This window comes from Bubalus kerabau, chromosome 8 (assembly GCF_029407905.1).
Source record: "Bubalus kerabau isolate K-KA32 ecotype Philippines breed swamp buffalo chromosome 8, PCC_UOA_SB_1v2, whole genome shotgun sequence".
Lineage (NCBI taxonomy): Eukaryota > Metazoa > Chordata > Mammalia > Artiodactyla > Bovidae > Bubalus > Bubalus kerabau.
Window position 1 is genome coordinate 65381018 of NC_073631.1, and position 12703 is coordinate 65393720.

General features: G+C 42.0%; 1 protein-coding gene across 2 annotated transcripts in view; it reads right to left on the reverse strand.

Annotated features, from left to right (window-relative positions):
• Nucleotides 1–2304: 2304 nt before the first annotated feature.
• The window catches only part of NPSR1 (neuropeptide S receptor 1), a 156346-nt gene continuing 145947 nt past the window's right edge, over nt 2305–12703 (reverse strand). For both annotated transcript variants that reach the window (XM_055590428.1, XM_055590427.1), the window contains 3 exons: nt 8961–9047; nt 3966–4146; nt 2305–2904 (listed from right to left, as the gene is read on the reverse strand). In XM_055590428.1, the coding sequence (XP_055446403.1) occupies nt 2814–2904; nt 3966–4146; nt 8961–9047 (359 nt within the window). In that variant the 3' untranslated portion in view covers nt 2305–2813. The remainder of the gene's footprint in view (nt 2905–3965; nt 4147–8960; nt 9048–12703) is intronic.

Here is a 12703-nt window from a genome sequence, read left to right on the forward strand (position 1 = left end):
CACTGTGGGTGCAAAAGGAAGAGGCAAAGTCCTTTCTGTATATGGATGTCTAGAGTTGTCATAATGATGTGGGGAAGTAAGTTTAAGCTGTGTGTTTGGTTGAGAAGGGATACTTTTTTCTCATCATTAATCACAAATTAAAGCCATTTAAAAGGTATGGGAAATGTTGCTTGGCAAAATTAAACTTCCGTTAAATTATGCTCAATACAATCCCTGGAAGCAAAGTTTTTACCATTCATATTTAATTTAGTTCAGTAAAGTGGAGACACTTATTTTCTCTAGCATGGCTAAATATATTAAACACATCTATCCTTATTATCCTAAATTTTTGCCTATGCCTGAAGCTAAGTGATAATGCAATTATAGGTGTCTGTGACATCTTGGTGTAGGAAGTAAGCATCTTAATTTTATATATCACTCTGTTGGCTTCTCTGGCCCCACTTGGGCGTCCAAGGCTATAAACATGACATCACAACACTAAGCTGCTCATTTTCTCCAAGAGTTCAAACTGTATTTCCCAATTGGGAAATGATGTTTCTCTGACTTCATGGTGATAGATGGAGAAATTACACCTTCTAAAGAGCAAACAACTTGGCCATGAGTCATACAATCATTGCCTCCCTGGGGAGGAAATTCCAGAAGCTATGACTCTATGGATTTAAGTTAAGCCATTATAATCTCAGCACCTATATCTGTAAAGAACCCACAAGACTCTCTGCTCCAGCCTTATTTTGTTCCCATTTTACAGATGAGACAGTGATGCTCAGAAACATTAAATAATTTATTCCAAGGTCATAAGACTATGAAACTATTACCAGCATTTCTTAGTGTTTAAATCATGTTTCCTCAAGCTCAGAAAATACATGAAAAGGAGGACCCCAAAGTCCTCACCAGTATGAAGCAAGTTTCATTGTACTGGCAGCTTGTCTTGCAGCAGCCTGTACCATTATCTTACTGATCTCCAGTCTTCACTGGGAATAGGAGTCTCAGCGCTACAGTAACTACAAAATCACATTCACAGTTTTTAAAGCCCACAAAGCCCCTCACTTGACTCTCTCCTTAACTTTCAGGGTCTATTGATGGATGAGGTAGGCATGTTATGCCTTTCTCAGACCAGAGCTTGACAGAGGTTGAAAGCATCTGTCAAAAGAACCCAGGCCTCCCATTTTGCCATGTAGGAAGGGCAGCCACCAGATTTTGCACTGTTAATTGGCTCCCATGCAGACAGTTATCTTAGCAATGATTATGTGGGTCTTCTGTAGCACATCTTGATTTAAAGTGAAATGTCAAAAAGCACTTCTCAACTGCTCAAAGCTTCCAGGTTTGCTCACATTTAGCTGGTTGGACAGAAAGGAAGGCAGCTTTCAGTACTGTTCTGTAGATGTACAACTAGATTATTCAGTCTCCTCAAATTCAGAAAGTAATTCTAAGAGAGATGGTAACTGAGGAGTCTGATTTCTACCTAAGAGATACTTTTCTTAAGGTCAGATGGAATTGAAAAGAGAGTTTATGGGAAAAATGCCACTGTGACCTTCAGCATGAAGTCTTTGGGTTGACACCATAATGAGGAATGGAGTGCTATTAAAATAATAACTCCACTAGCAGTAGACGAAAAAAGACTTAAGCTCAGGATAATTTTGGGAAGGAGGATTTTGCCAAGGAGATTTTAATGTCAAGAATGTATGTGAGGCTAAAAATAAGGAGCTCACGCGCATCCTAGAACTGTGGGTGGGGATGTATATATAATCAAATTAAATTATTCCACTTCCACTTATGGAAAAATCTGATGGCAAAAATTGATTAGAAAACATTTAGTCATATTTCACTTGGATTATGCTTATATATATCAAACTCCAGGCTTGTCAAAATAAGGCCCACGAGCGCTTCCCAGCCAAGGTGTTAGATAGACAATGGCTAAAATGTGCAAAAATGATAAAGATATTACAGAAACATCATGCCTGGAAAAGCCACAGGCATTCAGCTCCCAACTATAGAGAGAGAAGTGTCCCTGAGGTATGAGACATGGAACCCAGAGTGGCCTAAATGTGGAATGCAAAGGGAGGAGCCTTCAGAGAGCCGGAAAGACATGTGTGAGACCCAGGTGCCACCTCTCAGAGCCTGGAGGTCAGAGCCCCATGACTTTTTGCACTGTTTCTTTTCCTACCAAATAAAGTACCCCTCAATTTCGATTTTTCTCTGGAGGGCCAGCACTTATGTTCTTTCTGCAAATCATCTGTCGATACAATGGGACCGTGAGGCTGGCTGCTGCCAACACATCCGTCTGCCAACCATGGCCATCTGCAGAGGAGACACAAAGCCTCAATGCCTGGAAATGAATTTATTATTTGTTGACATTTCAAGGACAAACATCTCTTTGGCCACAGCTACTGAAACTTGATTCCAAAAATGGGAGGAAAATCTAGGCCCAGGTAAGCCTTTTATTTACTTCTTAAATTGTAATTATAAGAACATGTACAAACATGCTTTGTTAGTCAATTCCCTCTGCTTGCCCAAGTCTGGGCCCCAGGCCAGCAATGTCTCTGTCCGTTGATTCTGGTGCTGACAGCGAGAAGGGCAGCTAGGAGTGGTAGGGAAAGAAGGGGTATCTTTCCTGGCTGGTGTGAATAGTTTGTAACTTCCTATTGGCCAATACTTGCTGACACACACTTTTTAGTGTTTGCCTTGTGCATCCCCCAAGTGATAAAGGTACAGGGCAGAGAAGTTGGCTCAGGCTTTATACACAGGCCCAAGGTGCTAATGGGAACCCAGGAGAGTTGACGGGGCTCAGCCCAGTGCTACCACTGCCCCATGATCTACATGAATTCTGGCTTGGACAGAACCTGCATCTCATGCTTCTCAGTTCTCTCCCGACATGTCATTCTGGAATCCCGTGATCTTTGCTCCCTAAAGAAAGAACAAAGAGAAAAAATCATTTGTCCTGAATAATTTAACTGTTCAGGAGCTAACACTTGTGGAGAACTTATTAAGGATCAGGCATTGTGCTAAGCACTTTTAATGTAATAGCCCTCACCATACTTCCCCACCACTCACAGCCCTCCTTCCTACAGATCAGCGCCAGAGCCCAGTGACAGAGACATCACTGGCTAAGATGTAGGCACTGCTATTGCTATTAGTCCCCTTTTACATGTGAGGAAATGGAGGTTTATGGAAGTTAAATAACTTTCCCTAGGTCGCATATAGCTATGAATCAACAATGGCAGCATCAAACCCAAGCCTATAACCATTCTGCAATTCCATCATGGAGACAAGAGGAAAGGGGAGGGCAGGGAGGGGCTGATGGGTGAGAGGCCAGAGGCAAGGCAGGTGAGGGATGGTAGCCATTCTAACATATCAGTGATGTTTAGGATCACTGAGAAATGCTACCATCCATCCATAATTCTAGAAGGACTTGAAAGATCTTGTCAACTGATGGAAGAGAGATTCAATAGAGGGCATCAAACCCAAGCCTGAAACAATTCTAGTACGATTCCATCCCCTAAGGATTTTTCCACCTACCCCCTGTAGATTGTGCAGTAAAACAGCTGAAAAACAGCAGACTGAGTCATTGTGGGAAGGATCTAATTTCAGATCTGTAACTAATTATTCATATAATCTCAATAATGTCACTTAATGTGTGAGCCTTAATTTGTTTATCTGTAAAATGATAATTCTTTGTGTCCTGCTATCTCCATGGCATTGTTTTGAGGCAACTCATGGGGAGAAGCTTTGAACGAAAATAAGGATCGTCTATATGTGACTCGATTAGGATGATTGCTATAGGAGGTGATGTGGTATAGGAGAAAGCATGAGCCATGGCTGGGGGGCCTAGATTTGAATCTGTCACACTAGCGGGAACTTTTTGACTCTCAGTTTCTCATCTATAACCCGCCCGGGAGCTCTAGCATGAGGAAGACACAGGTTGGAGGTGAGTGCAGTGGGCTTCCCCATGTCTGGATGCCCCTTACCTGCAGGGGAAGCATATGGAGTTGCTGAAAACACAGTAGATGAGGGGGTTGATGGCACTGTTCAAGGCAGGCAGGTTCTGAATGATCACAGAGGCGTAGAAACGCTCCTTAGTGTTTGGGAGGAGGCTGAAATTGTCCAAAATGTCAAAGAGGAAGTAGGGACTCCAACAGCAGATGAAGGCTGGGGAGAAGAGAACCGTTAGCCCTGTAGCAGCCCACAGCCCAGGGGGCCCTCTGTGTTGGCCCTGAGTGGAGCTTCAGTGAGGAGGTCCTTTAGCACCTGGGATCTCAGAAATATTTAGAACAGTTGTGTGTGTTCATATTAATGTCATGTTTACTTAAACACACACACACACACACTCACACACACTCACACATACATACATTACATCCCACAGACGCATTTCTAAAGTTGAGTAAATTTGCTGGAGCTTCTCTGTTTGTAAAGGGAGGGTCTGATTTAACTACTGCAGTGATCCTTGAAAGGCTGGGAGCTGTTCAGCATGGCCTCAGCCTCTCATTCTACACAGTGTGAAAGAAAATTCAGCAAATCCCTTTGGAGACTCTATGGTAAAAGACAGAACAAGGAGCACTTTATAGTGGTTCCTGTTTTGGGGTCGGCTAGGGGAAGGGGTGGAATCTAGTGTTTCAAAACACAGCCGGCAAAGTCACAAGATTCTCAATTTTATTTTCCATTTCCAAGTCAGCCTCTCCAGGCAACACCCACACTATATACCCCTTACCAAGTCCATTAGTGTGCGTGAGACCCTGATTCTGCTTGCATCCAAATCCTCAGAGGAAGGAGATGAGAAATGGAGACCCAGAGTGCGATGGCCAATTTTATGTGCCACCTTGACTAGGTCATAGGATGCCAAATTTTTTTGTTAATCATTACTTCTGATTATTTCTGTGTTCTCAGAGTATTTCTGAATGAGATTAACATTTGAATTTGTAGATTAAGAAAAGTAAATTGTCCTCCCCAGTGTGGGTGGGCAGTGATCTATCCATAGGCTTGAATACAATAAAAAGGGTGAGTGAGAGAGGAGTCACTCTGTTTGCTTGACTGTCTTCTGGCTAAGACTTTGATCCTCTTTGGCCTTCATACTTTTACTCAGACTGAGACGACAACATTAGCTCTCCTGGATCTGGAGATCTGGGGACTCTTCAGCTTCACAGTCAAATGAGCCAATTGTTTACAATAAATATCTTTATATATATATATATATATATATGTATGTGTGTATGTGTGTGTGTGTGTGTGTGTGTGTATATATATAATTTCTCTGGAGAACACAGATTAATACCATAGAGATAAACCTTCTTGGGGTTGACTGGAACCCACATGTGCTCTCTCTTACTTTCTTGCCCCATCCTCTCCACTCTCTTTCTTCCCTTTCTCAGTCATAGGATTTTTCCTCAGGCAAGTCAGGCTTCCTTTGCCATCTGACTGCAGGAATCAGCTTGTCACCATAACTCTTTGACTGACACATGTTTTTTTTCCCTCCTTGACCTTGACAATCTGTTAAAAGGGAACAGTTGTAACACAAAGACCACTGAACATTCTGGGCTCTGGTGGTAAAGCCTGGCATTGGCGCAGATAGTAGTTCTGGGGCATGGAGGGGCAAAGCTTCTGTTTGGGGGAATTTTGAAAATGCGTGTGCATATATTTGTGTGTGTTGTGTGTTGGTTCTGGTTTTCCTAGGGATACCTGTCCCCCTGCATCATGCAGCCAGCCGCATCCACGTCTCATACATCCTTCAAATGCCCATTTGGACATTTATGGAACAGAGAATCTGTTTATAATGCTCCCAGTCTAAAAACCTGATTCTATTTTATATATGACCACAATATTTTAAATAAATACTGAGTTTTCCAGAAGTCCAATTCCCTTGCAAATAGAGGAAAGATTACTTTGTTTAATTTGGAACTTTAGCAGGATTTGTTCACCTACTGGGAAAATAAAGTCACTGACAGCAATACTGCTTTATTTTTTATGTCTCCATGAAAACACACCTGCATTGGTTTGCATTTGTAATTATTATTACTTCTTTATTCTACTAAGGACTGTATCCAAGTATTTATATATTGAAATATATATTATTTTGTTATCAATTATTTTCTTCCTAGTCTCTCTTTATGTTATACATTGCTCTGTTAAGAATTATATTAGGTTCATAGGTTTTTATATACATTTCATTTCAGAGTGGTAAAGGGGCATTACAAAATATTTGTTATAGGAAGGGGCATTTTGGTCTGATTGGATCACTGACATGGCTGACCTCCTTGTGGACTTTCTTGCTCTCTGACTAAAGGGAATCCAGTGCCTATGTATATGGCTCCTGATTATAAAAGGCTGTACTGGCTCTGAAACACATATATAAGATATGCTTCCTGACTCAACATCCAGGGAATGTGTATCATGCTCCTGATTGTCTGGGAAAGCAGATAATATCTGATCTACTTCAGAAGCTTCTGGGAAAGGATTCTGAGCCCCAGTGGGTGGTATGTGCTCTATCCCCAGGTCTGCCTGCAATGTTGTTTTGTGAGTGTATTCTTCTGGCTAAGTCATATGGCATGTGGTCTGTTTGGCATTTTGCAGATGCATTTTAGAAAGGTGAGATGGACAGTTCTGGTGACTTAATGTACTAGCAGACCTAACATGAGAGCTATGCTCCCAGAGCTCTTAAGAACCACAAGATGGGTAAGGAGGGATAGTATTTTGAGCTAAGTAAAAAAGGGAATGGCACAAATCTTTTCCTTCATGCATATCCCCATTTGTTCTTTCAACAGATATTAATTAAGCACAGGGTGCATGGACCCTATAAGCCCTTGGTGATAATGTAAGGAAAACAAAAGTGAAAGTCATTGCTTGTGGGGATTTTGCCAGCAGGGGAGACAGACAATAAGCAGATCAATATATACCCTACACTGTCAAGTGGAAGTATAAATATGAAGAAAAAATAAAGTAGGGTAAAGACTATAGGAGAGACATTTAAGACTTGCCAAGGAGGCCTTTCTGAAGAGGTGGTGTATTGTTGGAAAGCAAGATGATGTTAAGCCATGGCATGGATAAGCCATGCCACCATCTGAAGGCGGGGCATTTCAGGTGGGAAATATTGCAAGGTATGAACAAATTGACATTTGAAGAAAGAGCAAGAAAACCAATGTGACTGTTATACATAGAATGGGCAAGGAAGAGGACAGGGGCATGGGGCTGGATACTAGGCTGGAGGACAGATCACACACACTGTGTAAGACATGGGAAAAAGTAAGATTTTATTCCAGTGTAATGGGAATCCATAGGTGAGTTTGCAGGGTAGTGATAGTGTCTGATTAACATTTTAAAAAAGATCACATTATCTGCTTTACAGAGAAGGATTAAGAGAAGATCAATTGCAGTTCCAGTGTTCCAGGCAAAAGTTGGTAGGAGCTTAGATCAAGGAAATAATTGTATAGATGCTGAAAAATGGTTGATTTTGAGATCTCTTTTGCAGGTAAAGCTTCTGTGCCTTACTGATAGACTAGATATGTGGCGTGGAAGAGAAGTAGAATAATGACAGACAGATGACCCTTAGGTTTTTGGTGTGGATGAAAGTTGAAGTCATTTACTTGGGAACACAGGAGGACGAGTAAACTTGCAGGAGATAAGAAAGCATGCTGAGACTTCTGGTTTTTCATGTTGAGTATGCTAAGCTTATCATAAATAAAAATTTCAAGTAGAATTATAAAAAAATTTCAAGTAGAAATCATAGATATAATTTCTAAGCAAAGGAAGTGTTCCAAAGAAGAACTGAGCAAATGTTGTTTGGAAATCAACTCAAGACTGAGTATTGACATCTGGCATTTTGTTGGCTGTGGTTACCTTGATAAGTATGCCTGTACTAGAGTAATAGGAAAGAAAGCTAATAGAAATGGGCTCCAGAGAATGAGAAATGAAAAGGGGAGGAGGTCTGCTAGAAAGGAGAGTGTTAAAGAAGAGGGTCTGTTACTGGGGAGTTTATAGAGGGAGCTGTTACAGTGTGTGTATGTGCATATGATCCAGTCAAGGGGGATATCTGTGGGGGAGAGGAGATGATTGCAGGAAGAGAATTCTTGAGTGCTCAGGTGCAGGGAGGAATGGGATGGCTCAAGTGCATTTTGGATTAAGGAGCAGAGATAGTTTATCCATAGTAATAGGAGAAAAGGCAGAGATGCAGGTAGGTCCATGGATATGAAGACAGGTGAATGAGGAAGTTCTATTCTGACAAGAGTGTTTTCCTTGTGAAATAAGAATCCGGACGAGAGGGGGAGGAAGTTTTGAAGGTTTGGGAATGACGAAGAATATAACACCAATCTGACATATATTAGGTGCTCTAGAAATACCTTTTTTTCTTGGACGAGGTGACTTTATGGGTCTTAAGAGTAGAGAGACCAAAAAAAACAAAAGGAAAGGGAAATGACAGGAGCGAGCAGGGAAGATAAGGCATCCATTAGGGAAGAATTTATGGTGACCTTGAAATTAAATGCATTGCAGCCCACCAGGCTCCTCTGTCCATGGTATTTTCCAGGCAAGAGTACTGGAGTGGGGTGCCATTGCCTTCTCCGGGAAATTAAATATCCAGAAGAAATGGAATGCTGCTTCTGTCTTCCTTGTTGTTGAACTTCAGCTCTGGGGAGTGTATGCCTTCAGAAAAGCAACTGGGTCAACTAGATGATGGTGAGCATCAGCTTCAGCTAGTAATGTCTTAATTAGATTTTTTTTCTACATTATCCATCCCATGGCTGTGTTGGACAACAATATTCATAAAGATAGATATAGGAAACCAACGTTGGCCCGTGAGGGAGCTACAGTGACACTGATAAGCTCCACACACACTTCCTTTCTAATTGGGAAAAGGCAGAAGTTCCCATAGACAGATTTTTTTCCTTGTGTGCACTCTGTGTCACCAGGTCCCAGGTACAAATTTGTTATTGGAATGTCCGCAGTTTTACAACACGAGGAGGGATGTTGCTTACCGAGAATGATGACAATACTATACTTGATGGCCTTGATCTTTGCCTTTGAGATGAGCCCTCGGTTGTAACTGGTGCACAGCTTTCCATCTGCAGATGCAAAAAGCGAACCATAAAGTGAAGTGCTGCTTCTGCCAATAGGAACATTGTAGGTTAGACCCGCAGTTGTCATGGGACCACCTAGATCCTCCTCACCTATGCCCAGGAGGAACCGCCCCTCTCCTGCCCTGCCCTTTGACATAGTCAGAATAAATGGGCTGGATGCTAGAAACTGCTCAGTTAGCAGCTTAATGTAAAATGCAAATGCATTGGGACATCCAGACTCTTGAGACTTGGCTGGATGCCCTGAATCAACTGAATCTGGAATGAGCCAGGTGACCACAGGGGGCGACGCTGAGACATTGGTCTTGTCCCTTCAGCAACCTAGGACAAAGCAGTTTTCCTAGAAATCTTACCCCAGATGAACTTACTCATCTAACTCAGAAATTCCACTCTCAGCAAAAGCTCAAGCCAGAGATATAATAAAACCTGTTCCAAATAAGAGCCTTGTTATAACTTTAATCTTATGTGGGTTGTTTGATACTAAACATGTGAGGATTAAATTTAGGAATCCACTAGAATGTAAGCTTGATGGAGACCGAGACTCTGTTTTCCTCACTCCTGTATCCTCTAAACTAGTGAATGATTAATTAATATTTATTGAATGAATTAATATAAACCCATCTCTAATCAAGGAGTGGTGGTAAAACAAATAACTGATTAGGACGGGCAGAATTCAGTGCAGTAGTTCTTAGTAGAAGGAGTAGTTAAATGGCACATTTGAGAATGGAGGCACTTGACGCAAGGCACCTTGAAGCTGTGAGAGTTTTTTACTATCATGGCTTCTACCAGCCCTCATGGTACCTTTGTGAAAGTTGGGAAAAGATGCCCTCCCTCTGGACATAAGCAGACCCTCAGTGACGGACAGGCATGGACAGAAGGCCAGCCCCACACACCCTCAGGTGAGTGCCACTGATTAAGGCTCAAGGGACACAAGCCTAGTGGTGGCCAAGGTCAGAGGCCCACCCAGGCACACCTAAGTCATAGAGGTAGGACTACCCTAGAGCCCAACCACCATGCTCACTGGTCCTCACTACACCTTCAGATGTTACGTTTGAAATGTATTTAAATCCTCATGGAAACTGGCGTGAAATTTACCTTTGCACTGTGTATTCTACCCTGTCTGCAATCCAATCCAGCCCAACCCACCAAGCGATAAGGACTGAACAAAACAGGCTAAAATAGAGTTCCTCTTCTCTGGGAGCTTTCAATCCAGCAGGAAAGATCACTCAACATGAGGCTGGGTGAGATGAGAGAGACTAAAACCAAAAACCAAGTATGAACCAAGAAGGAAGCCATTCCCCCACTGTAATGCAGAGGTGGCCACAAGGCAGAGGCGGAAATCCCCAAGGCCAAGCTGGGGGTGGGGGCGTAGGATTGGGAAAGATGCCTGAAGCAGAGGGGAAGTCCTCAGCCAAGACGGGGAAATGAGAACATGTAGGAAGTGTTAGAATCTTGGTGAGTCATCTCGCTTGGCTGGAGCCTGAAAGGACGCTGGTTTGAGGGTGGGGAGAAGGACTGAGGCCAAAGTAGGAAGACCTTGAATGTCTCCCTGAGGAGTTTGGGCTGAGTTTCTGAGGCAGCTGCAAGTCATCGAAGCTTCTGTCTGTTTTCACAGTTTGAACGCTTACTCATTGGAGAAGACAAGCTGTTAGCAGGAATAATAGGAATAAGGGGTTTTTCTGTGCAGTGAACTGAAATGCTATATTTAATTATATAACTGATTTTTATTTCTTGATGTCTACCCTGGGAGGCCACTCTTAGGCACTATTAGGGCCTTCAGATTGTTCCGTGCATTTCACAGAAGCACAAAATTTCAGTGGTATAAGGGAGAAAATGCTTCAGGAGTGTTTATAGCAATGGTTTTTAGGTGGAGAAATATTGCCCTCGGGGTTATGACTGGACACATTTTTGATTGTCACAATGGTTGGGGTGGGTGTTCCAGGCATCTAGTGGGCAGAGACCAGGAATGCTGCTAAATATCCTCCAATGCACAGGACAGTCCCCACAAAAGAAGAATTATCTAGTTCAAAATACTGACAGTGCCAAGGTTGAAGCCCTGATTTCCAAAGTAGTATCTTGGGAAGGATACAGACTTCAAGATCAAACCTGAATACACACTGCAGCTCCACAGCTTACTAGTGGTGTCATGCAAATTGCCTACTGTTCCCAGCCTCAGTTTCCCACTTTCAAAAATGAAGCATAAAGCACCTAATTCACAGAGTTGTCTTGAAGATTAAAATAAAATAATGCATTCAAGGTGCCAAGCCCCATAGTGAGAATGTCAATTTCCTTATTAGTTGGGATAAATGAGATTTTAACAGTATTTCAGGAGGAATGAGCTGCCTTTATGGAAGTGAACAGAAAATATTACTACATTTGTTGTTGTTGTTTAGTCACTCTGTCATATCCAACTCTTCTGTGACCCCATGGATTGTAGCCCACCAGTCTCCTCTGTCCATGGGATTCTCCAGGCAAGAATACTGGAGAGAGTTGCCAACTCCTTCTCAGGGGGATCTTCCCAAGCCTCCTGCTTGATAGGCGGATTCTTTACCTCTGAATCACCTGGGAAGGCTCATGACTATATTTAGATAGGCTACTATTGAATATCATCTGTATATAGAATTTATATACATCAGATAATTATCAGGATGGGATTATATCCATGGGGGCAAGTGAAAAAGACAGCAGATCAAATCATATCTTTTCAAAGTATCTCCATTTGCTGGTGTAACAGCTGGCTCCTAAACAGCATGGCTCTGAAGACTTAGTTTTTCAGAAAACTTTTTGAGAATGACATTTGTGCTCTGAAATCTGTTTAAAATGGAAACTTGGAGTACTTTCCACAGGGCAACTGGGTGACAATATAATCAACTCCTACCATTCCATCTCCCAATGAGATCAGTGAAAAGCATCTTTAATCTGACCACTCTAGGAAATGCAAAACCTCCAGCTCCTGGAGATGGCTCTTCAAAGTAAGGTGAGCTGCAAAATCCCAGTAATTCTCCTTTATTGGGAGATAAAAGGATTATTTCCCCTCAGGCCTTGGGGCTGAGCAGGAGTGAAAAGCAGTTAAATTCAGCTGTCACTATGCATTAATAGGGGGTAGCCTAGAGGCAGTGGGTGGATTAGATTTTGGACTGGAAGCAGGATGCTGCCTTGGGCTGTCTTAGTTCAAGGATGAATGCTGTTCCTTTCCTTTCCCATGCTTCATGCCACTTGCAGAGCCCCTGGGAACCCTTTTTTTTTTTTTTTTTTTTTTTTTTTGTGGGCTGAGCCTCTGAAGGGGGAACACTGATGTCCTGAGATTTTAGATGAAGCAGAATTTATTCCAGTCTGGTTGGGGCTGGGGGTAGGCATAAGTGGACCTACAAGAGTCCAGGTGATTTGTTTGTTAACAAGGAAGTCTACCTGATAATATTTTAAAATCATTATTTTTTCATATGTTGGTAACTTCATGTATTTCAGATTAATTAAAAAAAATTGAACATTTGAACAATTATGTCTGATTTCTAAAAATTTTGAACTTAAAATTTATTTTTAATTTCTGATCATTGATAACCTCTTTATGAATATAACCTTAATGTGAACTATTTTTAGCACATTATATCTCATCTATTTAGCTCAGAACTTTGGCCACCTCCACT